Below are 25,825 nucleotides of genomic sequence, written 5' to 3'. Positions count from 1 at the left end.
ACAGGCAGCAGTGAAGTGTGTCCCAGCCTGAGCTGTCCCAGCAGCAGAGAACCACACGCTTCCCCCTCTGCTCACCCAACAAACACCGAACACACAGGGTGCTTGGAATAGGGCAGAGCATCCCCATCCCAGATCCACTGAGAACCCCAGGGGGTTCACTGGGAGGTCTGGAAGCCATCACGACGGGTGACAGAGCTGTCCCCTGCAGTGAGCGTTGCTGAGCCTGCACAGCATTCCCAGCTCTGCTCCCTTTGGTGCTGCTCCTGCAGCAAAGCCCTGGCTGGACAGAGGGCAGCTGCTGTGGGGCTGTGGAGACACAGGCAGCCCCTGGCAGGAGTCCTGGGTAAGGTCTGCAGCTCCTTTGTGCCAGTGCCTCTGCCCCAGGAAGAGAACAGCAGATTATAAACTGGAGTTCTTTCCCTCTTGAACTCTCTCTTCATGTTTCCCTGCCAGCTCCAGGACATTAGGCATAGGAAGGTCTTAATTCCCTAAATACATCTCTGATTTGCTCTAGGATGATGCTGCCCTTCTTTTGACTGGAGCATGCACCAAGGCTATGTCTGCCAGCATCCCTGGCACTGCTCAAAATCCCTCCTGTGCCCTCACGGACAGAGATGCAGGTCCTGTGACACCCACCACCCCATACAGGGCAGTGGGAGAAGGGGTGAGGGGACACAAGCTCCCTTTGGGGTTCAGGAGAAGCACCCTGATAGTTTGCAGATGTGATTTCATTTTTCAATTGTTTCTAATTTGCATGGGGTTTTTTTGTTTGGGGTTTTTTTGGTTTTGGTTTGGTATTTTTTCAGTTCTAGAAAAGAGACAATTTCTTCAGGGAGTGTTAGCCACAAGCCTCATTTGGCATTGTTTTTCAGTCAATTGGTTTTGTCTTGTATTATTAGGAATATTGTGTTACATAATGATAAGCTGCGGTGACTTATTATGGGGACTATAAAGGGAGGCAGCGTGGGAGTGCAGAGCACCAGCCGCCCTTCCCACCCCATCACCTGCCCTTGCTCTGACCTTCAGCAGGTCTGTCATCTCCCCAGCTCTCAGTTTCCCCTCCTGTAAAACAAGGCTGATCCATGCTCCAGCTATTATCTCAAAAGCTTTTCCATTCTGAAGTCAGAAAAATAAAAGTTTTTCCCTTTCTTCCATCCTGAGATGCAGGCATGAGGATTTCCAATGCCTTTTCTACCACAGCTGAAATCCATCTGAGGCTGAGCAGATACCAAAGAATCTCTATCCCTGCAGAACTAAGCTGTGGGTGAGAAGCTAAGACAGGGATGAGAAGGAGCTGCTCTGCCCACAGAGGTATTTTCCAAAAGCGCTGGACAAATGAAAACAGGAAACCATAACTGAACTAAATCTGCCTCTTTAACCTCATTATTAGGATTGGGATTATATGCTTCAGAGAAAGTTCAACCTCTGTTTAAAACTTGAGGAGATGTGGATGAGCATGATAAGCCACAGGGAGAGAGGGAATGTTCCTGCACTCGGTAAAAAGTCCAGCTGGAAGGAAAGCCAGGGTGACACAGGATGGGGGCTCAGCCTGGGGCTCTCCTTCCAGGCAGCATGAGGCTGCACTTGGGGTGACTCTGGGGAGCCTGGTAATTCACTCTCTCTGCCTGAAGATTAAAGCAAATTTTCCCTGATTTCCATATTTAAAACTGTGTCCATATCCAGCTGGGAAGGATGACAGTGTCTCAGGTTACTTTGTACCCAAGCTCCTGTAGATCCGGCCTCTGCCACCTCTGCTCTCCCCACACAGCACCTGGTGCCCTCAGAAAACCCAACAGCTTCAGCTCCAACAGGAACAACAAAATCCATCCTTGGACACGGATTGCCACAGCCAGGATGTGCAAGCTCTGTGTTCTGCTGCTGCTCATGGCATGGGGCAGGCTGCAGCACCTGCCCTGAAAGCTGTTTGTGCTGACACCAATCTCCAGCAGCGTCACCCCGCAGAAAACTCTTCCTTGGTGCAAAATTACTGACAGCAAAGCACGTTGGGTGGGCAGACAGAGAGATTTTCCACCTGTGCAGCATTCATGAGCTGCAATCTGGAGAAAAGCAGGAGCAAGGGAGAAGCTCAGAGGTGAAGAGTTATCTCGGGCCATGTGGTGTTTCTTTTATGGAGCCTGCAGATCCTGAAGCACTTCAGGAATAGTTAAACAATTGTTAAATGGTACTTTATCTTCAGGCTGGATAACAGCACCAGCAGCCACTGGCTGCCTAGTGACAGGCAGCTCCATAAAACCACCTACCTGAGAGAGAGGGAGTTGGGATGCCTTGGCCTAATCCTGGCAGTACCACACACCTGGACGCATTCCTTCTCATTCCCAAACCTGTGTGCTTAAAATGAAACTCCAACTCTCTGGCTGTTCAGGCCTGGTTTGCAAAGACACAGAGCACAAATGTACCACTCTTTGCTCCTGGAACTGCAGCTAGGGATGTGCAAGCTTTAGGGAGCCAGGACTGGAAATGTTGGGCTTAAATCCATGAGCTGAGCAAGCATCCACTCCTCACCAACAGCTTCTGTGGAGGATTTGCCAGCACGTGGTCCAGGATTGAGGGGGCACAGAGTGGGACTCTGCCTGCCCCTGGGGTGGGCTGGTGGGGAAGGGGAGTGGGCAGGAGCTTGCAGCAAGGCAGGGACAGAGCAGACGTGTGTGGTTTGTGGCTAGGACGGTGCTGGCTCAGCGTGACCCAGGACATTAAACGAGGAGAGAGCAGGGGGCTGGCTTTCTCCTTGGGTGTTTGCTTTTATATACTGAATTTCCTGCTTGGGGAATCTAAGTGCTCCCCACAGCCCTCCCTGGGCTGTCCCAAAGGTGGAGATGGGCTGGGGAGCAGCGGGCTGCCCGTCTGACTCCGATGGAGGAAGAAGCGCTTACGGTAGAGCTGACCTTTCTAAATCCCTGCTTTGGACAGACATTTCCAATAAGTGCTGAAGAAAAGTCTGCCAGTTCCAGCTTTCTCAGCCTGCTCTCCATTTTCCTTCCATCCTCTCCAGGCTGAATTTAATCCGAGAAGGTTCCTTTGAGCTTTTGTGTGTTGCTGGGGGAGATGTGGGCGCACAAGGGATCGCGTTACAACTTTCATTTCCTGAAATGTTTGAGGGAACATCCAGGGTTTTATCCACACATCAGGCAAAGTTGAGGGCTCGGATTTCAGGTCTTGTCACTCAGCTGTCACCAAACAAATGAGCCTCTCAGAGCTGGAGACGGAGAGAGCTACCTGCTATTCATGACCCCGAAAGCAGGTGATCACTCATGGGAAAAACAGGTAGAATTAATCATTCTGCTGTTCTCTGTTTCCTCCCCGTTTTTGGCTGACCTGGACACAGTGTGAGATCTGTCCTGGGGGGTGAACGGGAGTGGGGGGGGCGAATTAACTCCTTCCTGACGGTGGAAATACAAAGCAGAGCTAAGTGAGAAAGAGCCTCAGGCTGCCTCCCCAGGCTGGCTCTGCTGTGAAAAGCTTGCTGCGAGGTCAAGCCTAATCGAGGAGAGCTCAGCAACCTGTGCTTGGCTCAGCTCCAGGGCCTCCCTGCTCCTACCTGACGGCTGGCCAGGAAGTTGTTTCCAGGGGGATGCCCTCAGCACCCTCCATCCCTCCTTTCCACCTCCCGCCTGTTGCCAACCTCGTCCCTGTCCCTTTTGGGGAAATGGAGAGCCGTGGGGTGGGTAGGGCTCCGAGGCCGGGGGGCCTGAGACTATCCCCGGTCTGCAGGTGTGCGCTGGAAAGGGGGATTTGGGCAAGGGGAGCATCCCATGGAATCTTCCCCAGCCTTTCGACAATCAGCCCTGTCCCTGCCTGCAAGGAGGAAGCGCCTCTGAGCTGTTTGCTTTGAAAACAACTCCTGGTTTGCGAGTCCTTGCTTGGTTTTCCCGCCGTGCAGGGCTGGAGCCCCGGGCAATATTTATCCTTCCTCTTCACCGAGCCCATGGTTTGGGGAAAAAAAACGGAGCTGGAGCTTATCCATCCTCGAAGGGTAGAGCCCGCACTGCTGACCCCAAAAACATCCTTCATTTCCCCGGGGGATCCCCTTTTCTGCCCGTGGGCACAGGAGCGGCTGCTCTGCTTTGTGAGGGATCGCGGAGGAACGGGATGGGAGCCCCGGGAAGGGGGATGAAGGTCCACGGAAAGGGACAAGAGGGGACCGCGGCCCGGGGGGCACGGACTGTCCTGTCCTGTCCCCTGAGGTCCCGGCGGGTCCCGCAGCAGGACACGCTCCTGTCCCCTTCCCCAGCCGGGCAGCCGAGCTCGGGGTCGCTGCACACCAGGAGAGGGGAGGGGGCTCCATGCTCCCCCCACAAGGTGGGGTCTCGTCCCGGCTCCTTCCGCGGCCGCAGAGGAGCGGGAGCAGCTGCGCGCCCCCCGCGCGTTTTGCGCGTCCATGCGCGGGATTTGCGCCCTCCTCCCCTGCTCCCCCCGCCGTGTCCCGGCAGGGCAGGAGCTCCCCCTGGCCCCGGCCCTGCCCCCCCGAAGGGTCGTGGGCGCAGGAAGCCCGGCGGGACCTGGGCCGGCTCCCCCGAGGGGGCGGCCGGGGCCCGTCCGGAGGGAGGAGGGAAACTATTCCCGTATCCCGGCCCCGGGCCTGGCTCCCCCGCAGCCCAGGGGGAGAGGTGTGGGTGCGGATCCGCTGCCCCGTCCGGCCGCGGGTGGGGGTTCCGCGGCGGGCTCTGGAGCTGGGCCGGGGGCCCGCTGGGGACCGGGCGGGACGGACGCTCAGGGCTCCGGCCGGGCAAGACCCTCCTGCAGAGGGTGACATTTCTCCATGGCCCAAGACCCCGAGCACAAACACGGCAGCGATTTAAATAAACACGCACTTAATGATGCAAAACGCTAACAGGGAGCACCGGCACCAGCGAGGCCCCGACGGGGCGGGCGGCAGGGCCAAGCGCTCCCTCCCGGCCGGGTGCCCGGCGGCTCCCTCGGGGCGACCGCAGCCTAAACGGGGCCTCTGTCCCCGTCCTTGCTCCCTCCCGAAGCCGCCGGCGTCCCCGCAGCCCCGAACCTCCGAAACAGCCCGTGGGGAGGGGGTGAGGGTGGGCAGAGGGGCACGGGCTCGCCCCGGCAAAGAAAAGCGCAGCCTGGGTGTTCTGCCATCAGCGTTGTTTAATTTAGACTGTTTAGGTACAATAGAAAATAAACCCGAAAGCACATGCGATTTTTGGTAACAAATACTCGAGACAGGCAGCGTCATCCGCGGGCTCTCTGCAAGCCGGAGGAGGGAAGCGGCGAGCGGGCACAGACGGGAGAAGGCAACGGGGAACTGGCGGGGAAGTTTAGGAGGAAATGGCCGTCGACTTTTATTATGACTATTATTATCCTAATTTTTAGCCACATCGATGCATTTCACCACCGAAGAGGAGAAAGGTGGGGAACGCGGGTCCACGGGAGCCCACTCAGTATCTGTCTCGCACGGCCGCGGTCAGACACAGGCACTTGGTAAAACTCTAATACTGCAGCTTTTGATATTTTTTTTCACCTTATTTTTCCCTTTTTTTTTCTTTTTTTTTCTTTTTTTTTTTTTTTTTTTTAAATTTAAACTACATCGAAATCTTTTTGGTAAGGCTAAATATGAAAAATGTAAACGTAACTTCCCCTCCCTCCTTCCACTCCGACACAGGGCTCAGTACAGCGGTTCTCTCCCTCTGTCCCCGTCCCAGCTCCTCGGGGACCGGGCCAGGCAGCAGCAGGGATGCGCCGGCCGACCCTGCCCCACCGCGCCCACAGCGCTGGGATTTGTTTGGGTGGAATCGGATCCAGCAGGGCTTGGGATTTTTATTTTCTTTTTTCTTCCCTTTTCTCCCCACCTCCCCCCTCCCCTTTTTTTTTTTTTTTTTTTTGTAATTCCCGTTGGGACCAACTCGTCTGAACTCGAAGGGGTGATGAGGGTTATTGCCGCTCTCTGCGTTTGGCTACGTGGAAAAACAAAAGTTAAAAAATCGTGGTGATAGTGGGAGACGCTGAGGGGGAACTGGAGCAAGAGCCGATGTGGGGTTGTGTGAAAAGAGCCGAGAGTCCCGTTAAGAATCAGCGGGTGAGCTGTAAAACCGGGTGCTGTCCTCTATGTACAACCCAGAGCCTCTGTCCCCGAGCAGAACCTCCTCTCCCGATCCTCCGGCGGCCCGCCGAGGGCCTTTAGGATCCCAGATCCACCAGGCTGGACGTGAGGGGTCCCAGCAGCGAGTCCTGGAGCTGGTGGCCTTGGAGGCTGTGAGGGGTCTGGGATGCTGCTAAGCCGCTCAGGGAATAGCCGGAGCTCCTGGCGTGGCTGAGGTTCCCCTGCAAGAGCAGGACCGAGTTCTGATCCGGGCTTTGGGGAGGAGAAAACTCTTCCTCGGAGCTGGACATGAGGGGTTTGCTCCCATCCAGAGGCGAGAGTTGGTTCGGTTTGTTGGTGGCCGCGTTGTTGTTTTCCGTGTTCTCTCTGCGGAAAGGCGAGGAAAAAAAACAAAAATATAATCCCACAACGGGGATGTTAGGGCTGGCATGAGGCGGCAGGGATGGGCATTGTGCTAATGCCCACCATAAATCCTTCGCGTTTAGTTCCAGCGTGGGAGCAGATGCTTCTCAAGGGGGGAAAAATAATCCTAATAATTTCAAAACCGATCGTCCCTATTTCTTTTGCCCCTCCTACAAATAAATGCACTGAACAACCCGGTAATTTAGGTGAGGAGGGAAAATTGGATGAAGAGATTTTTTTTTGAGGGGCGGTTTTTCTTTCTTTTTAATTAAAAATGAAAGTGCGGCCCGGGGACGAGCTGCGTGCGGGGTTTTCTCCAGGAAGCTCGGTGGCTCGGTGGCCGAAGGAGATGCCCTCCGTGGCTCTCCGCCTCTTCGGGCCGAGCTGTCCCCTCGCACCGAGGCCATCGCGTCGCCTGCCGGGGTGGCCCCGGTACGGGGCGGCGGCCCGGCCCGGCCAGCGCGCCCTCATCCCGGTCTCCTTCTGCTTCCCCCGACCTCTCCATCCAACCCGGAGCTGCATCTCTCTCCTCTGAGCCTCGGAGCTACCCTACCCGACCCTCGGCAGCACACCACCCGGCATCCCGAGCGCTTCCCGGAGGCTGCGGGTCCGCATCGCTCCCGGTTTACCCGGGAAGGCAGGCAGCAAACAAAGGCGGCGGAGCGGCCTGGAAGAGCACGGTGGGGGTTCCTCGTTCCCCCAGGGCAGGTGAGGTCGAGTGGATCTCGGGTGGAAAAACTCACTTGGGTTTCCACGGAAGGGGAAAAGGCAACGGGGTTTGCGGAAAAAATAAAAAAAAAAAAAAAAAAAAAAGAAAGGATTTGAAGGGAACCGTGTGCTTTCATCGCTCCTATCCCGTCCGGCTCGGGGTACTGGCCGAGCTCCCGGAGCAGCTCCCGGGCTTCCCAAACGCGTCCCGCACGGTGGAGTAGGGAGAAAAGCAGGGAACGGAGGGGTGGCACGTACCTTTCCTTCGCCTCCGCCGCTCGGTCCCGTTGCCTCCTGTTCTTGAACCAGTTGCTGACCTGGGTGGTGGTGAGACCGGTGGCTTCCGCCAGCTCCCGCTTCTCCCGGGGGGACGGGTAGGGGTTGTGGGCGTACCATTCCCGCAGCACGCCCCGGGATTTCTCCTTGAAGCAGTAGCTGGTTTCCTCGCCGTCCCAGATGGTGCGGGGCAAAGGGAATTTTCGGCGGACGCGGTATTTGCCGACGGCGCCCAAGGGTCTGCCCCGCAGCTTCTCGGCTTCCACGTAGTGCGCCTTCAGCCAGAGCTGCTGCAGCTTGGGGTGGTTGTGAGGAGAGAACTGGTGGCTCTCCAGGATCTTGTAGAGCTCGCGGAAGTTGCCGCGGTGGAAGGCCACCACCGCCTTGGCCTTGAGGACGCTCTCGTTCTTGTGCAGGTGGTCGCAGGCCGGCAGCGACCAGAGGAACCGGCCCAGCCTCTCCAGGTTCCCCCCTTGCTGCAGCACCTCGCAGACGCAGGCGACCTGCTCCTGCGTGAAGCCAAACGACGGCAGCATCGACATGGCCGAGCGCGGCGGCGGCCGCAGGAGGACGAGGAGAAGGAGGAGGAGGACGATGAGGAGGAGGAGGAGGAGACGGGCACCCCGCGGGAGCGCGGCGGCGGAGGGGCGCGGGGTAGGCGCCCTCCGGGCCCGGGCCCAGCGCCGATCCGGATCCCGGTGCCGGTCCCGGTGCCGGCCCCAGAGCGGGGAGGCGCTGCGGCAGCCGAGGGCGGTGTGTCGGGGGAGCGGGGATGCTCGTCGCGGCGCCGGGGGGGACTTTGTCCCCGCTCCGCCGCCGCCGCGCTTAAAGCGCCCGAGCCCCCGCGCAGCGCTGATTGGGCACCCCCGGCCCGGCCCGGCCCAGCCCGGCCAGCCCAGCCCAGCCCAGCCCGGCCCGGCGGGCAGAGCCTCGGCACGGGCGGGCGGGGCCTGGCGGCGGGGACACGGCCCCGGACACGGCCCCGGCCGCGGCTGCGCGTCCCGCCGCCGCCTCTGCGCGGGTGCGGCCCCGGCGGCTGCGGGGGGAGCCCCGCCGCCAGCGCCCCCGGGCGCATCTCCGGGGAAGCCGCTGCCGGCGGGCTCTTGTCTCTCTTTCTTCCATCTTTTTTCCTCCCCAAAACTCCTGCCCCCCGCTCGCCGTCCCCTGCCAAGGCCGCCCGTATTTAATTACCTTAGAGCTGGGGATGAATAAATAATGGTTTAGTGAAGAGCTGAATAACGCGCGGGGCCCGTGCGCCCCTTCCTGCCCCTCGTTCTTCCCAGTTCCCCCGGGGGGGGCCCGGAGGGTCGGGGCAGCTCCGTGCAGACCTCGGGCAGCAGCGCTGCACCCCCCCGGCGGCGCTTTAATTAGCCTAATCCCCATTTGCACACCCCCGCTCAAGAGCAATTATTTAAAAAAATTAGAAAACAATTAGGCTCCCTAAGCAAAGATAATCTATTGTCAGCAGGGAGGTGAGGACAATGCGGTGAGATAAGGGCAGGGTGCGGGGGGCTGGGGGTGTCTTTATGGCTGTATTTATCTTTGATTAGATAAGTCGAAACCCGTATTTTAAGCACACTCCAGAACGCTTTGGATTCAGGAATGAGTTCGTTCCGCGGGTGCTAAGAGCCATCGCGGGGCTCTTTAAAACCTGTTTGTCCTCACTAAGACAGTCGGATTTATTTGACCTAGCAAGTCGGATTTATTTGAGTTCACTGCTCCGAGTGAAGAGGAGCTCGCTCCCGGCCGCGGAGCCGCGGGGCTCGGAGCCGGGGCCGGCGGCGCTGCCCGCAGCATCTGCCCGCGCCACGACGTGGGAAAGGCCGATATTTTCCTAAATCCGGATTGTTGTTTTTCCCACGTACTTCGCGTCTCGGAGCTGTTTAAATAAAGCCCCTGCCACCCAGTCTGTACAGCGACTGTACTATGTCCGCTGGAGTCAGGGCGCTTCCATATCCCATGACCATGTGTCTGGTAATTTTCCCTTGCCATTTTATTTTAGTACTTATGATGTTGCAGATGAAGTCTTAAAGAGCTGCAATGTCCTCCCAGAAGGAATGTCTACTTGGAACAGATCCTTATTGACAAGGCAGCTGTGTGGGGACCGGAACGAAGCCTTAAACCCGGCTCTAAAATCAACTAATACCCTAAAGTCTGGAGCAAGTGCGCAGAATTATAAGGCATGGGCTCGCCCGCGGCCGCGTCCTGGAGGAGCAGCGCCCTGCCCAGCCTGGGGGTGGCTTCCCCCATCCCTCGTTTCTATCGTTATTAATTTTAAATTTTATTTTCTTCTTTCTAGTGAGGGGCTCAGCTCGGGAAGAGCACGGACCTGAGGGTTTGTAACTTCTGGATGAGGAGGAGAGAAACGCAAAGCGGGACTGGGGAAGCCCCTGAGCATTGTAACGAGAACGGGCTTCTCTTGCCCTCGCAGTTCTCCTTGTTTTGGGGGGTTTTTTTGTTCTTTTTTTCTTTTTTTTTCCTCCTGTAAAAGGCCGACGAAAACAAACACCGATCTTGCTGGGAATAAGAAAATGATCCCGATGCGGCCGGCTGAAGAGCTGACAGACACGGGCGAGGGCTGAGCGGAGGCTTCCTCGCGATTCTTCAGAGGGTCTTTATTCTTCCGTCTCATCAAAATTCACAAAACGAGGGGACAGACCCGCCGGGGTCTACCTGGGAGCTGCTGCAGGCAAGGACCGCTGAGCATCAATGTTCGTTAAATCTCCTGGGTTGGCTTTCCTAAAAATTGGGAACCTTTCATTTTGAACCAGGGAAAGAGGCAAATGTATTTCCAGAACACCCCATCACATTTAGTCCTTGAAAAATCACAAAAGCAACAACAACAACAACAACAAGATAGTTTCGAGCCTCTCAAAAAATAAAAACATAAACAAGGCAGATGCGAACAAGCGAAAAACCACCGAAAGCCACAACAGCGCGGAGCTGCCGCCGGCCCCTCTCGGTCCTTCCTTTGCCGCAGGAGCAGGAGCAGCCCGGCAGCATCACCCGGGCAGCATCACCCCGGCAGCATCACCCCGGCAGCATCACCCGGCAGCATCACCCGGCAGCATCACCCCTCTCCCCGTCCGGCCGGAGCTCCCCGGGGCTGCCCCCGCCGCCGGGGCCTGGCCCCTCCGCACCCACGGAGAGGTGGCGACCGAACGAGGGGGCCTCCGCTGCTCGCCCCCGACATTGCCTGGACACCCATCGGTTCTGTTTGTGCGGGAAATTCATTTATTCCCTTATTTATTTGATGTATTTGTACAACGTAGGGCGGGGATGAAGATGGAGCCCACGCAACGCGCTGCGGGTTTTTCCTCGATTTCGCCAGAAAATCAAAACAAAGCAGAAAAAAAAAAGTAAACCAAATACATCCCCCATCTCCTCCCGAGCTTAGAAATAAAGCTCTCCCCCAATCAAAAGTAAAATTTAATCTTTTTTTCCTTAAGTGTGAGGGTCTGGAGGAAACAAATAGCGCAACAAAATAAAACCAGAAGCGGGGTTTTGGGAGCCGCTTCTCGTCGGCATGAGAACCGGGGCTGGAGGCTGGGAGCCGGCGGGGCAGAAACACAACGCTGCCGCTCGCCGAACATTTCGAAGGCGAAATCCAAAACCGACCCATTAAGTCAATGAGGTTTGTGTTGTAGAGGCTTCTTTCCCATCCACTTGCTGTTCTGAAAAATAGATCGCATTTCGTTATCTCGAGTGAGGATCTGCAACGTGATACCGGATCCGCGCCGCCTTCCCTGCCGAATGCGAGGCGCAGGGAGACAGCCAGCTTCCCGGCTTATTCCCCAACAATAAAGGATTTGTATTTTCTTTCTCTCCCCCCCCCGCTCCCTCCTTTATTATTCTATTTTTTAATGAGGAAGAACAAACCCCTCTCCAGATGCACCGCTCTTCTCTTGCGGGAGCCTCTGGCCCGGCTCGCCTGCAAACCGGTGCGACCTTTAATTACTTGTTAGTAAATTGCCCTCCCGACACCTGTAAAAACAAAGCCGGTGTCCGCGGGGCGGGGGCCGTGTCCCCGGCCGGGCCCCGCGCCCCGGGGGTGCCCGGCGAGGGGGTCCCCCCGCACCCAGCGGGGTCAGGCCGGGCCGGGGCTGCCGCAGGAGGGCCGGGCCGGGCCGGGATGCTGGGGCAGGATGAGGATGAGGGTAAGGCCTTCCCGATGTGGCCGATCCCCAGGGCACAAAGGGCTCTTTCTTCGCGCACTTACCGGGACATTTTTCAAAGGATTAGAGGTGATCACGCGTTGTTTTTTTCTCTCCGAGGGCCGATACGTCTTTCTGTCCCTGTCCCCCCACCTCCACCCTTATTTCCTCCTGCTTTTGCCATGGGACCCCCAGATCGCGTCCCCCCCTCTCTTCTTCGCTAATGTACCTCCTGGATGCCGATTCTTTTAAGCTACGAAGAATTTCCTTTTGGGAGGTGAAACCCTCCAGCTCCTCCTGTTCAGAGGAAAGTGCTAGTGATGGTAATACGGGGTGACACTAAATAAACAGTTAAAGCAGGGCTGGAAAGATGGAGTTAATTATCCAGTGAGCTACATTTAAACCGAGACCAGGAGGGGCTGATTTGTTTTGGCGCAGGGAACTGAGAAGGAGACGAGCCACCGAGGTCTCCTTGCTCCTCTTTGGTGGCTCTTTAACTTGTCCTTGCTGTCGCCAGCCCAGGGACCGGCGTCTTCTGGCCCGGGTGGGGGAGCCCCCGGCTGGGACCCCCGAACCGTGGCCCCCTGGCTCCGTGGCCGCAGTGCTGAGAATCTCTGCAGGAGCTGTGCACGGGAGCAGGCGATTTCAGGGGGTCCAGAGGTGATTTTTTTTCCATGTTTGTTTGCTTTCTTTTCCCCAGAAGTCAGATAAATTCTCGTCCGTGCGGCTCGCCCGTGCCTGCCTCTCAGGTAAGTCTCCCTCCGAGCAGCAGCCCAGCGATGCGCTTTTGTTTTTTAAATTTTCCCTCCTAATTCTTCCCTCTTTTCTTCCGTTTTTAACTCCCTCTTTTTTTTTTTTCTTTTTTTTCCCTTTCTTTTTTTTTTTTTTTTTTTCCTTTTGAGAAGTCTGATATTAATAATCCCCGTATGCCCTGCTTTCCGGGTCATTACGGTACTGCTGGTCTCTAATCAATCCTAATGCGATGGCAATTGGAGTCTCTGATGAATGCATCTCAGGTTTCTTGTAATGGCTCTACCACATTTTCCTGGACCTCCTTCTTTAACCTGAGATGCCAGGGGGACGTCTCCGTTCTCAGCTGCTGATTACTTCAAGATGTTTGGGCTGGTGTGGGGAGAGAGGGAGCGAGCGAGGCAGCCTGCCCCTGAATAATCTGGAACTGAATTGGATGAGCCATTTCCTAAATCAAAGGACAACGGCGGGGTTTAACTCCTTTTCTGCACGGAAGCCTGCCGGCTCTCCTTCCACGGCTCGCCTTCCAGCCTCCACGGGCTGCGCTGCCTCTCCCCCCGCGAGTTCGTGTCGGTGACACGGCCCTCGGGTACCCGGGGTGCGCAGCTTCCCCCATCACTTCCAGTCCCCCCCATTCAAAGGGGAGACCCCCACCCTCCATCCCCAGCTGCTCGCACCTCCCCAAAGCCTCTCGGTGCCGCCTGGCGGGTCTGCAGCCCCACCAAGGGAGGTGGGACCCCCAAGCCAGGGGGGGAAGGGGTGGTGGGATCCCCCCGCGGGCGCGCAGGGATGCGCGGTATTCGCGCCGCGATTCGCTTTTTCGCGACATTGTTCTTTTCCCAGCTTAACAGCGTTTGCCGTAACACCAGGCAAATTAGCTGCAACTTCTGCCTCTTTCTTGTTTTTTAAAGATTTTTTACAAAACAAGATACTGCAGAAGGAATTAGGCTGCGGCTAAAGCAGGCGCGGGGCTGCCGTGAGTTCGGGCGCTGCCTCCCCGCAGCCGGCAGGATGTTCCCTCGGGATGCGGCTCCTCCGTGGGAGAAAAACACGCCCCAGTTGCCCCTCCTCGTCCGGCAGCGGGATATATCCCAACACGCGTGGGCAGCTTCGTCTGAGCCCCTGTGAGATGAGGGTGTGCCGAAGGCGAGGGGCAGAATAATATTTGAAACGAATAATTGAATCTCTCAGCGCCGGATGCGATGTGAAAATGAATCCCCGGCAGAAGAGCAGCGAGGGTTAAATCCGGCCCCGTCCCCGCGGGGTCTGGCCCTGCGTGGGGAGGCAGCAGCACGGTCTCGGGTGGGGAAATGTGTTCTGGGTCCCCCCTGCACCTCAGCGGTGCCACATGTGCCAGCAACGAGTCACTCGCAGAACCGAAACAAACCACGGGAGCCTTCTCCGCGCCGTGCGCTCGGGGAGGCGGCTCCAGCCCGGCCGATCCTGCAGGGGCTGACCTGGGGGTGCGGGACACCGCAGCTGCCCCCGCAGCCTCGCTGTGACACCCACCCCCCGTGTGTCACCCACCCCCCGTGTGTCACCCACCCCCCGTGTGTCACCCACCCCCCGTGTGTCACCCACCCCCCGTGTGTCACCTCACACACGCCGCGTGTGCGCTCCCACCGACGTGCGCATCCCCCCACCCGTGTGCCCACACCCCAAAATCCTCCCGTGGGCACCACCACCCGTGTGTGCGACCCTCCCCCGAGCTCACAGTCCCGTGGAGCTCCCCGAGCGGCACAAACACCCTGCCCGCACTCCCGTGGGCACACGCCCCTCACCTGGGAGCGGAACCCCCCCGTGTGCTCACACTGAGCCGTGGGAACGCTCCCGCAGCCCTGTGAGCTCGTACCCACCCGGGTTCCGCACCCCACACCCGCATCTGTGACACCCACCCACCCTCACATGACCGTCCCCACATGTCTGGGGCAGAGTTCAGGGGTGTCATGCGGGTGGGTCCCGTCTGTCCCTGCCTTAGGTGATGGCTAGGACAGGGACACTGGGAAAACTGCAAAAAAAACCCAAACTCACTTATTTAAAAAAGGAACAACAACAAAAAAGGCAGCAAGTGTGATAGCTGATTTTTTTATTATTTTTTTTTTCTACAATACATTATTGTCATGATTTTTGTGCAAAATGCTTGGAAAAAAATATAAATTACATTTTGGGTCCTCCCCGGATCGAAGCAGGCACTTTGAGGATTCTCCTCCCTCTGTGCCATCCCCCAGCACAAATCCTTCTCCCCACCTGGCCAACGCATGATCCACGCTGGGAGCAAGGTGCTTCCCTGGTGGCAGCTGGATTTGGGACAGGATTTTCATCCCAGGCTCTGTTTGCCTGTGTGATTTGCATTCGGGTACCAAACAAATATTGCCAATGCTGCGGGACAGTGCCAGTTTCAGCGGGACCGAGGGAAGAAGCACCATCACCTTCTCGGGTGGGTGTGTGTCGCTGTGGCGGGTCAGTGGCACCCCATGGGGATATGGGGTTGTGGGGCAGTGGGGTTCTGCCTTCAGCAATCCAGTGCTGGGGGGGCCCATCCCGCACCCACCTTCCCGCTGGGTTTCCAAGCTGGCTGCGAGGAGGGGACCTTTCACCTCTCATTAGTGATGCCATCAGTGGCTTGGCAGAGCGGAGCTGAGGTCATGTTACATATGGCACACAGTCTGTTCAGCGCCGGCAACGCCAGCTTTGAAATTTTAGAGAGGGGAAAGGTCACCTTGCGTAAGCCGAGGTCTGGGGGTCCTCCGGTCTGTCTGCGCCCTGGGTGGGTCTCCATATGCCTCTGTCGTCGCCAGCCTTGCTCTGTCTGGCCCTGAGAGATGCTCAGCCCGTCTTCTCTTCCATCTCCTGAATTTTGCAGGGAATATTTTCCCACTACCTTTCCTTTTCCCTTACAGAAAGCCTCTCCCAGAGCTGTTTTTTTTCTCCTTTCTCTTCCCAGCACAAACCTGTCTGTAACAACAGATTATTTTTTCAAACAACATATAACGTAGCTTTCCAGGAGAAAATGAGTTGTCTCTGTTTATCAGCAGATCTGCCCAGACGGATAAGTTTACTCTTCTCAGACCTGGGTGTATAATTTCATAGACCTTCAAAAGTGTCGTGCTTCCATGGTGATTAAAACTCGCTCCTGAATCTTGCTGGGGCATTTCAGGTTTCATGCCACTGGATCTTAGAAAAGCACATCTGTACAGCCATATATCTTTCATCTGAAGGGCCAAGAGGAAAAAAAAAAAAGCAAACCAAATATAATTAATATTTGGAAAAATATGACACATTGAGATAAATTAATTCCTGGTGTAATTCACTGCATTGAATTTCAGCAGGATCCTGTTGGAGCTTCATCTGGACTGATTCTGGAAGTGGTGACTGCAAGAAAGAAGTTACCAGTTTCCCACATATCACAACTGACAGGTAAGTTCATGCCCCTTCTCGTCCCCTCTGCAGAATCTTATTTTGCATTTTATTTTTTTAAATACGTGGGGCCTGATCCTTAAGCTCTTCAAGTAACTTGGCCAGGAGTCTCTGGCATGCAGCTGTTGCAGGGAGATCTTCAAAAGGACATTTGCTTCTTCACAGGTCATAACTAAAAAGGCTCTAAATGAAATAGATGCTTATCTTGAGAATCAAGGAGAAGCTGGAGCTGAACCAACATGCAGTGGATTCAGGATACACCTTTCTGTCTGCTCCAGTGAGGCATCCAAACAGCCAAATTAAAGGGGACTCAATCTGATTTCCTACGAATGGGACTACTTGCATGGATTTTAATTTTTAAGTAGGAATATTCTGGCTTTCAAAGAGGGAATTTGGGAGCAGAGGTATGAGAAGGCTTATTTTCAGAAATGGACATGCTGCAATCTATTTATGGTTTTTATCATAAACGATGTTTTCCTTGCATGGGTCTAAACTGTGCCCTTGGTTACTGAATGCAAATCTGCTGATTTAAATGGAGTTCATTGCAAGTGGGAACAGGACTTAGCCATCGTTTTCCTCTGCTGTCTAATCACTGTAGTCTGAAGAAAAGCAACATATGTATAATGGTAGCTGAGATGCAGGAGGGGTGGAAGCTTTCTACCAATGAGAACCACATTAAATAATTAATTCCCAATTGCCTTTCTACATTAGTGCTTTCGGCTATAAAAGCTGGTCAGCTTTGTAAGGCCCCAGGCAATGAAACATTTGGTGCATTGTCAGTCCAAAAGTGGAGGTAATAGATATCCAGAGTGGCTGGAAAAGTGCTGCTCTCCATCCTGCCATTTACATATTCCAGCTGCACAGCCTCATTCCTTATTCCTTCCTTTGCCTCACTGAAGTTTGACAGCACAGCCTCCCTTTTGAGCTGCCTGCTGAAGAAGTCAAAAATGTATTTATTCCATCGAAAAAGAGAGGAACTTAACATCTGAGTCCAAAAATGGAATGTACACAGTCTTTCTTATCAGCAGATGAATCTGACGGGTTAATAAGGAAAAAACTGAATTTCCCCCTCCTTCCCCATTTTCCCCCCTTGCCCCATCTGCTGGTCCCCCAAGCCCAGCCTGTCACCTCAGGTCACAAAGGGATCTTTTGGGCTCCTACATCATTCGCAAGAAAGGTCTTGCCATGAGAAATGACTTCACTGAACCTTTTGATGTGCAAGTCATCAGAGGCTGCTCTGCTCACCTGAGATAAAGATACCTGTGCGTGTGTGTATGCAGCTGAAGAAGAAAAGGAAGTGTTGGAATAAATTGCCTGGGGAGGTGGGAGATTCTCTGTTTAAAAACAGGTCTAGACAAACATCTGTCAGAAAATACCGACGTCTATTTGATCTTGTCTTGGAGCTGGGGGAAAGACTGAATGGTGCTGTCAAGTCCTTTTCAGCCCTGAGAGAACACAGTTATACACATATATTTATATCTGCTCAGATCTGTGTATAAAAATATATCTTTCCACACTTTCAGGGTGTCTTTGGTTGCAATGCAAGATGTAACCAAAAATATGTGTTCTATTACCAGCTGTTAAAACCAGGTGGGGCAGTGTTCTTTATCTCTTTCATGACCCATCCCTCATAACTGGGGGAATCTCTTCTGTTAAAGGGACAGCTGTTAAAACCAGGTGGGGCAGTGTTCTTTATCTCTTCCCCACCCATCCTCCCTCCAGGGGGATCTCTCCTGTCCATGGGCCATTGAGTCTCATTGCAGGACTGATAAAATGACATCATCCCTTTGGGAGATGCTCCACCCAGGGGGAGGAGCCAAGAATTCCTACCTGGATATAATCTGAGACTTGGAACAACACAGGAGCCTTTCCCCACTGGATTCTCAGAGGAAATATCAGACCCATCTACACCACTGGACCTTCAGAGGAAAACTACACCCTTCCACAGAATCACTGCTTCAACAGAACCACATCTGTCACTGCAGTGCAGCCACCTTTTAATGGACAGCTACCAACACCCTGACCAACAGGGTGTCAGGTTGTATCCCAGCTCTGTCAGTGGTGTCTTTCATACTACTGCAGTTTTATTTTAATTTTCATAGTAAAGAACTGTTATTCATATTCCCATATCTTTGCCTGTGAGCCCCTTGATTTCAAGATTATAATAATTTAGAGAGAGGGGGGTTTACATTTTTTCCATTTCAAGGGAGGTTCCTGCCTTCCTTAGCAGACACCTATCTTTTCAAACCAAGACACAGGGACGAGCTGTCAGCCTCTGTGACAATTTGAGCCAGTGAATCTTGTAGGTTAATTACACCCAGCTTTGCTCTCTCTTGGCTTCATCAAACTTGAGCTCTGTTTCAATGTCCTTTGTGTCCTTTGAGTGGATCACATCACAGTGTCTAATCTACTGACTGTGTTTTTCTCCCCTCCCCTTTTTCTCATGTTCAAGTGAAGTTCCATCAATTCTGGGAGGTTTCTAGCAATTCCACTGAACTCCCAAAGCACATCTGTGGATGCTCATGGGGTTGCACTTCTTGAGGTAAGTCTGTGGTAGTAGAAGCTTATCTTTATCATCAGTTGTAGCAGATGGGTGCTTGGAGAAGTTGTGAGGCTGAGCATGGAGGCTTTGGGGGCCTTTATGATTAGTTTTGTACACAATCACTTTCCAGAACATTCCTCTGCTTTAAGGACAGCGTGGTCATGGCAGCTGCTGGCACTCCTATAATTTCTTCCCAAGCATGTAGACCTCAACAGGATGACTGAGCTGCAGGATGCAGCTTTGAGGAGTGTGTTGGCAGCTCACTTGTGTTTGTGCATGGAGGACTGGGAGACATCAAGAGCCAGGACCTGTGATCCTTTACACAGCTTCCAATATTAATTATAAATACTTCCACTAAAATTCATTTGAGAGGGAGTTTTATCACTGTGATGCTTCCCTAAAGAGGGAGTCCTGTGCAACTCAGCATTGGAGATAGAGTGGTAGAAAACTTACATTTCAGGGAGGTGAAAAAGGGTTTGCAGGGCTGATGTGGAAGAAAATGTGCAGCAATTCTGCTGCCCCCAGAGCACAATTACACCAGTCAATGCCGGTATTCCCTTGACATCCTGGTGTGTGGAAGCAGGAGGTGCTGCAGCAAGCTGCAGAAATCAAACACTACAAATTTGTAGTGGAAATTGGACTCTGAATTTCTGAAGCCAAAAGCTGGGATGAGCCAGGCTGCAAAGGCTGAATTTTAGTCTTCATGAGGTTTCAAAGGTGTCTTCTCCTGCTTATCCACATTATCCTTCCAAAAGATCTTCGTCCCTCCCTGTAGCAGAACCCTCTGTAACCACATTTGTGATCTGATGTCCTGGCTGAAGTCACCTGCCCCTGCAGAGTGAATTGGTGAGGACACATCACTACTTCTGCCAAGACCACAGAGAGGCAGAAACCTTTGTCCTGGGGACAGGCAGGGGCAGAAAGCCCTGACAGTGCCTGAGAACAAGCAAGCAGAGCTCATGAGTGTGTTCTTGGGCAGGGTTTGAAGAGCAGCTGTGAGTTAAGTTCACATTTTGGATGTACCTTCCTGGCAGAGCTGTGCTCTCCTGGATGTTCATTCAAGGACTGTGAGCAGCAGGAAGGAGAAGGTGAATTATGAGCTTCTTGTGTGCAGAAAACCAGAGGGGCTCTTGCAGGGTGTGCCGTGTCCCAGCTGATGATGGGTGTGGTGCAGGTTTTGACATCTGGACAAGGAATTCTTTGCAGGCCAACCTCTGGCAGGGCTCGGTCAGGCTGTGCAGTAAAGGCAGGGTGAGAGGGATGGTGACTGTCCCCTAGAGCCACATCCAAGAGGAAAGAGCTGTCTCAGGGGAGTAAATGAGCACAGACTGGCTGCGAGCACACACACACACACGAGCTTGATGTTGGGACGAGGTCTCCAGCACATGATGCTCTCTGCAGCAAGGGTGATTGAAATCACTCATTTTACAAAGGGGCCTTGTGGAAGTACAAAGGGCTGAGATGGTCAGTTCCCCTTTCTTATCTCACCCTTTAGTATTTTAAGCACCACTTTTCCTAAGGTCTGCCTGCAGAGGGTGGGGCAGGCAGGACACCAAAGGCAAAATTCCTGTCCAGCGAGTGCCTGTTTGCCCTTCCCGAGTGTCACATTTGCATGTGCCGGAGGCATCAGCCCTGTCAGATGGTCTTTTGGGGGTAAGGCAGAGGAGGGAGGAGGGATCTACTCCCCATTTTATTTTCTACATTCCTTTTGTTGGTGAACCATTGCCACCGTGGCTGGGCTGGTTTTCCTGATGGCTCTCGGGTTTGTTCTGCAGCCAGCGCTTCTGATTCTGTCTGGCCACATATTGTATTTGGCTGGTTCTCTCTCTTTTTTTGTTGTTGTTTTTTAATTCCTTTTTTTTGTTTAGTTTTTTTTCTCTGTGGCATTTTAATATCTCACAACTGGCACCTTTACCAAGAGATTACAGGTCTGTAAACAAATAAGTGTTTTACAGGCAAGCTTTAACACAGGTACCAAGGAAGAACCCCTTGTAAAAGAGAGTTTGGGGAAAATTTCTTGAGTATGGGTAACGCTTTTAAAATATTTCTTCCACAAAACTAAGGTATTACAAACAATTCCTGATCTAACACTCTAGTAAACCACCAGGAATTATTCAGGTAATTAAAACTTTAAAATCATTTTAGGGGAAACTAGAGGAGAGTGAACCATTAATAACCTTGATAAGTTCCTACAGTGATGAGAGAAAATCCAGGTGCTTTTGGATGGGTGGTAGAGGCAGTTCAGCTGTAGGGAAGGAAAGAGAAGATACAAAAATCTTTTATGTTAATAATTTGTTTCACACTCGGGTAGAAAAACCATTGGAAATGTATCCAGGGTTGTACTGGAACTGTCTTGGCACAGTAGGTCTGGCCTTTTTATTGAGGTTAGTGAAAGCACTTCAGAGCTTGCCCCTGGGAACTGGGGAAAGCTGGAAGGTGGGGATGATGCAGCCAACAGACTCGTACAAGGAGCAAGGGTCCCTTGGCAGGGAGATCATGAGCGGGCCTTTCCAATGTGAATTTGTGTAAAAGCAGTTTTAACTCAAATCCTTTCCTTTTGACACTCTAGAGTAGATATTTTTCCCTTCACCACCTGAGATTTTCCATGTTCTGTTCTCCATTAAAACCTCCCATCTGGTAAGTTCTGGGGAGCTTCTTTCATGGCAGGGTGTCTTCCTAACCTGCTTCCATGCTCTCCTCCCTGGCACATGGTGTGGAATGCATCAGCAGGTGCTGGAAGAGTGCAAGGGCACAAGTCAGGAGTGACAGCAGCTCAGAGCCCTTCCCAAGGGCTGGTTTGGGCAAATTCCAGCCTGGCCCAAGGGTGAGGACTCCTCAGCTCAAGGGAACAGCATGGCCCTGGCTCTGCATGGAGCTGGCCTGCTGAGGGATGGGCTGAGGCTGTGAAAGGTGCTTGGTTACAAGGACTTCAGTACAGTGGTGAACAAAGCACGAGAGACAGCAGCGTGGGGGTGGATTAGCTAATTAATGCTCAGCTTGATTAAGAAGTTGGAGCCAGACATGCAAGCCCTGCTCTCCTTCTCTCCTGGTTCTGACCCCTCTCACCATGACTGTGACATGGGGAGCCACTGGAGTCCACTATAGGAAAAGTAAATGTTGTTTCAGAGAATGGCTTATTCTACAGCAGAACAGAGGGTGCATTCTCTTTGAGAGTCCACATTGAGCTCGGGGGATTTTAGCCCACCCAGATGTTGGTGAGGCTGTTCCTCCTGGCAGGCACAAGCCCAGGTGCCAGATGTGCCACCCTAAACCCACGGGTGACGTGGGGATGTGCGTGGGGCTGCTGTGAACACATCCAGTGGCTGCAGAGATGGTCCATCACCTCCTCCCTGCAAGCAGGTCCTTTGCTGGTGTTTGGGCCAGTTTTGGGGCAGGTGCCCAGGGCAGGATGGAGTCCCTGGGGTGCCAATGGAGCTGTGAGGGGCAGGATGCAGCTGGAGCAGGCGCAGAAGCCAGCGATGCTGGGGGAGAGGAGGGTACAAGCTCTGCCCTTCCCCACTGGAGCTGTGTGATCCTTTGTATAATCCCTTTAGCTTCAATGGCACCATGGTGATTTACAGCACTAATGCTTTGATCCTGAACATGATGGACCATGGAACACAAATTAAAATATGAGAGATGAGTGCAAAGCACAAGTTTCCATTTGTGGCCAGCTATTTTGTGAAGACGTGACTGCAACCAGGTGTGAAGGTCTTGCAGAAGATGAGGGGAAACCAAGCCAGTCCAAACAGATTTGTTAGAATGTGAATGGGAGCACAGCAGCGTAAGTGCTATTAATAGGATTTACACAGATTAGTAAACTAATCTGTGCATTTCAGATTGGATTTCATATTATGGAAAAGAAAATTAAGCCACATACCACACAGACTTTCCAGGCAGTGATTTGTGAGTGTGATGTGTTTGCTGGTAGAAGTGGCTGCTCAGAAAAGTTGTGACAGATCTGTTGGGTGGGTCAGTGACACTCACTGGGAGCCCAGGAAAGGGGACAATGTTAAAGGATGCAGAGCTGTGCTGGTGGGTTTGGGAGACAGACAATGAAAGGCACAGTTTATTTAAGGAATGACTCTTCAAATGCATTGCCAGGAGGAAAAGAAATTTCCAGCCTTGGCTATATCACCACAGATGAAGAGTTGTCCTCCTGACTCAAGTGAAATGAGAAGCTGTGGCTGCCTCATCCATGGAAGTGCTCAAGGCCAGGTTGGAGCTGCCTGGTCTCATGGGAAATGTTCCCACCTATGGAATGAGATGAGTTTTAAGGTCCATTCCAACCCAAACCATTCTATGTTCCTGTGAAAAATAACTTTCTCTTCTCCGTACGAGGGCTGAAGAGGAACAGAATTGGTCAAATGTTACTGAAGTGGGGAGGCAAAGGGCTCCTCAAAGGGAAGGGCAGAGTTCTATTGCTGTGCCCTGCTCCTGGTACCAGTGTGCAGGAGGTGGGAGGCATTGGCACAGCTCAGGGAGAGATTGAGCACCCAGAACAATTCTGAGCAGTCATCTGTGTAAGCTGAAAGTTTCATAGCATCCAACAATCCATTATACATATTATGTATATATACTATAAATATAATATGTGTTACATATGAAATCATAGTATTTAACATATGTAAATATAAATTATACATTTAAATATATATTTTATATAAATGAATATGTTTGATTGGTAGGGTCTGGCCTCAGTGTTTTGGCTGTGCCATTCCAGATGGGGAAATCCCAGCCTGGCTGTACCTCTTGCCACAGAGGAGGGAAATGCTATTGCTGTTGTACTGATGGGGAAATGTAAATCTAGATTTTTAGGGACTGGACTTTTGGTTCCAAGTGGTTAACATCAGCTAATCTTGGGATAGTTACAGTCCAAACTGTCTCTGAGTAGGGCTCGAAAAATAAAGTATAACCAATTTTTCTCTTTGTGCTTCCTGTTATTTTGCAAAAATACAAGTATTTGGAACATTTAAACACCCATTATAGTCAGGACTGAAGGAAGACCACTATTAGCCTTTCAAATTTCTGTTTTAGGCCAAAACTTTAAGAGGCAGAATGAGCTGAGCAGCCCAGTGATTTCTCTTCTTGCACCACCTTGTTAATTTACAACAAATAAAAATCCCAAAATTGATTTAGTTTGTCTGGGAGAACAAACATTTCAGATTTTTCCTGTGCCAGAGCTAAGGGTGGCAGCTAATAAAAGGCACATCAAGAAGGTTTCTCTCTCTTTTCTGCCTCCTTCCCCACAGCCCTTGAAAGTTCCTCTGGTCCTTGCTATGGGTGATAACTGAGCTGAAAACCATTTGTTTCAACTGGGAGCCATTTGCTTTGTGATAATTACAGGTACACCAAAATGCAGTTTGTATGCAGACATGTAGTGAGGTGTGGTGTGGAATGGGGGTCTCCAGTAACCTGCCATGGGATGGTCTGTGCTGCCAGGAGCAGGATGCTCTGGAAATCCTGTGTTATACAGGGATGTAGAATGAATTTGCTTGAATTCCTTAAAAACAGAACTGCTTTTACAGTGCTGATTTTAGGGAATGCATTTGTATGTTATTTTTGAGGGGTTGGTTTTAGGTCAGTGAAATGTGTGTCTAACTTGAGTTATACCGAGTTGTTTTATTTTAAAAATCAGCTATTAGCTTTACTGATTATACTGCAATAGTCTAGAAAATTAATTCAGAAGCCTAATTTTAAGTTTATGGAAATTTGGGCCCCAGAGGCAGCTTTGGAATATATTCTCTTGAATTTGTAGACCATTTATTAATTTTATTGCTAAAACTACACCTATTTTATATCCTTGTTTATTTTCCTGAAGTGTCTTGTTGCATACAGTGCTCGCAGACACAAAGGCCTGGGGAGCATGAGGCAACACCAGATTTAAGATAAAATGCAGATAGATACATGTGATATACCCAAATTTATATGTATTCTGTCTTGGGGACCTTCAACATCTCCAGATTTATTTCTATATTTTAAAACCAGGAACTTAAGAATGAAGTTGAGCAGGAAGTTGTGGCCATAACCCCTTTGCCTACTTCCCCTCTCTCACCATCTACTAAATATTGCAAAGCCTGTAAATTGTGAAAGTTGACAAATCAGAGCATTGCTTAAGCAATGTGAGACCTGGGGCCAGGAGGTTCCAATCCTGCATTACCTGGGGTATATAATTACTGACAGACTTGCTGGGATTTGCTTTCTTCTGGCTATAAAGCGGGATTATCAAATGACGTCGTGCCAGCCTCGTTTCCTTTGGTGACGTGATGCTCTGCTTGGAAAGGGAAGAGCCATCAGATGTGACACAGCTTGGCCTCTGCCAGCCTTTGGTGCTGCTCCATGCTCTGATGAGCTGGGGAAATGTGATCTGGGAAAAGTCTCTGTAGGATGGGTGGGAAATGGTTCAGAAACTGTGATTGTCTTGTGATTCCAGGTCAAAAATACCACGGTCTCTTGAGCAAGTGTTTCTACTGAGCACAGCTTTAGGCTGTGTTTGCAGGGACATCTTGGATGTTGGAAGAGGGTGTGCCTATTAAATACAGACAAACTGATGATTCTGCACAAGTTTCACAGGATCCTGAAGTGTGGGATCTTGTGGTGCCTGTGCTGGAAGTGGAGCTTGCAGGACAGGAGGCACTTCTTTCACTGGACATGGCTCTGATAAAACCTGAGCAGGAGTGTTCTCTAGTTTTGGGCTTAGATATAGCTCTCCTACTGCTTTCCAGTGTTATGAGTATGTTCAAAACAGCTGCTTATTTCACATTCATTTATTATGGCTTCTAAAAAGCCCATAATAATTGAGAATAATTAAGAGCTGAATAGGCTCCACCCTGTACTTTAATCTGAGGGTCTGGTCCTGCAGGCCATCAGCAAATGGCTATTCCTTGTTTGTCATGAGCATCATTCATCTATAACAAGACTTGCTTTCATAACCCAAACTGATAAAGTGGAAAATATTCAGATCTTGGTGAAGAAATCTGTAAGGAACAGGAGCACTTGTCACCAGCTACAGGTAAGCAATGCTTGCTGCCATTACTGGGTAACAAACACAGCGAGCAGCTGGTCAAGTGGTTTTATTTGCTGGGACTGACTTTTCTAAAGGAATGTGATGAAGCTCTCCTGGCTTGAGGCTCAGGTTAACTTTGCCTTTGGTTTGCACAAGAGAAAAAAAACACAGTAGCTACAAGAAACTGAGGCCAGAAGGGGTTTACCAGAGACTGGTTTATCAGAGACTGATGAGTGTACCAGGAGGTGCCAAATGTCCTCCTGGCACATCTGTACTGGGCCACTGAACTGTCCTGGAGCCATGGAGGGCTGGCTGTGTGATCTCTGTCCTGGGACCAGGCACCTGCAGCACTGCTGGTCAGTGCAAGGCAGCTGTGCCTGGAATGTGCAGCATTCATGTGCAGCCCTGTGCTCCTGGGAGCGTTTCCAGGCCCTCCCTGATAAAGCCAGACCTCGAAATAGGCTGCTGTCAACAGCCTGCTGCCAGGTACTGCTGTTTTT

General features: G+C 52.2%; 1 protein-coding gene and 2 long non-coding RNA genes across 3 annotated transcripts; 1 reads left to right on the top strand and 2 right to left on the bottom strand.

The window, feature by feature from the left end:
• Positions 1–5,098: 5,098 nt before the first annotated feature.
• SIX1 (SIX homeobox 1) lies at positions 5,099–8,390 on the bottom strand. The gene is made up of 2 exons (XM_058861746.1): positions 7,439–8,390; positions 5,099–6,436 (listed from the first exon to the last, which is right to left on the bottom strand). Exons 1-2 carry the CDS (start codon positions 7,996–7,998, stop codon positions 6,148–6,150), a joined length of 849 nt encoding a protein of 282 aa, XP_058717729.1. The 5' UTR covers positions 7,999–8,390; the 3' UTR covers positions 5,099–6,147.
• Positions 8,391–9,436: 1,046 nt separating this feature from the next.
• Positions 9,437–12,431, bottom strand: LOC131591257 (uncharacterized). The gene is made up of 3 exons (XR_009280299.1): positions 11,676–12,431; positions 11,336–11,440; positions 9,437–11,130 (listed from the first exon to the last, which is right to left on the bottom strand). It is a non-coding gene; the product is annotated as an uncharacterized LOC131591257 (long non-coding RNA).
• Positions 12,296–16,718, top strand: LOC131591262 (uncharacterized). The gene is made up of 3 exons (XR_009280300.1): positions 12,296–12,359; positions 15,687–15,777; positions 15,943–16,718. It is a non-coding gene; the product is annotated as an uncharacterized LOC131591262 (long non-coding RNA).
• The last annotated feature ends 9,107 nt before the right edge of the window (positions 16,719–25,825 follow it).

The sequence above is a fragment of the Poecile atricapillus genome, chromosome 1, assembly GCF_030490865.1.
Source record: "Poecile atricapillus isolate bPoeAtr1 chromosome 1, bPoeAtr1.hap1, whole genome shotgun sequence".
Taxonomy (NCBI): domain Eukaryota; kingdom Metazoa; phylum Chordata; class Aves; order Passeriformes; family Paridae; genus Poecile; species Poecile atricapillus.
This window is presented reverse-complemented; position numbering and strand designations above follow the sequence as displayed.

Coding starts and splice junctions, on each gene's coding strand:
- SIX1 (XM_058861746.1), bottom strand. CDS start 7,998: ATGTCGATGCTGCCGTCGTTTGGCTTCACGCAGGAGCAGGTCGCCTGC. Junction 6,437..7,438: donor GCGGCGGAGGCGAAGGAAAG/GTACGTGCCACC, acceptor GCCTTTCCGCAG/AGAGAACACGGAAAACAACA.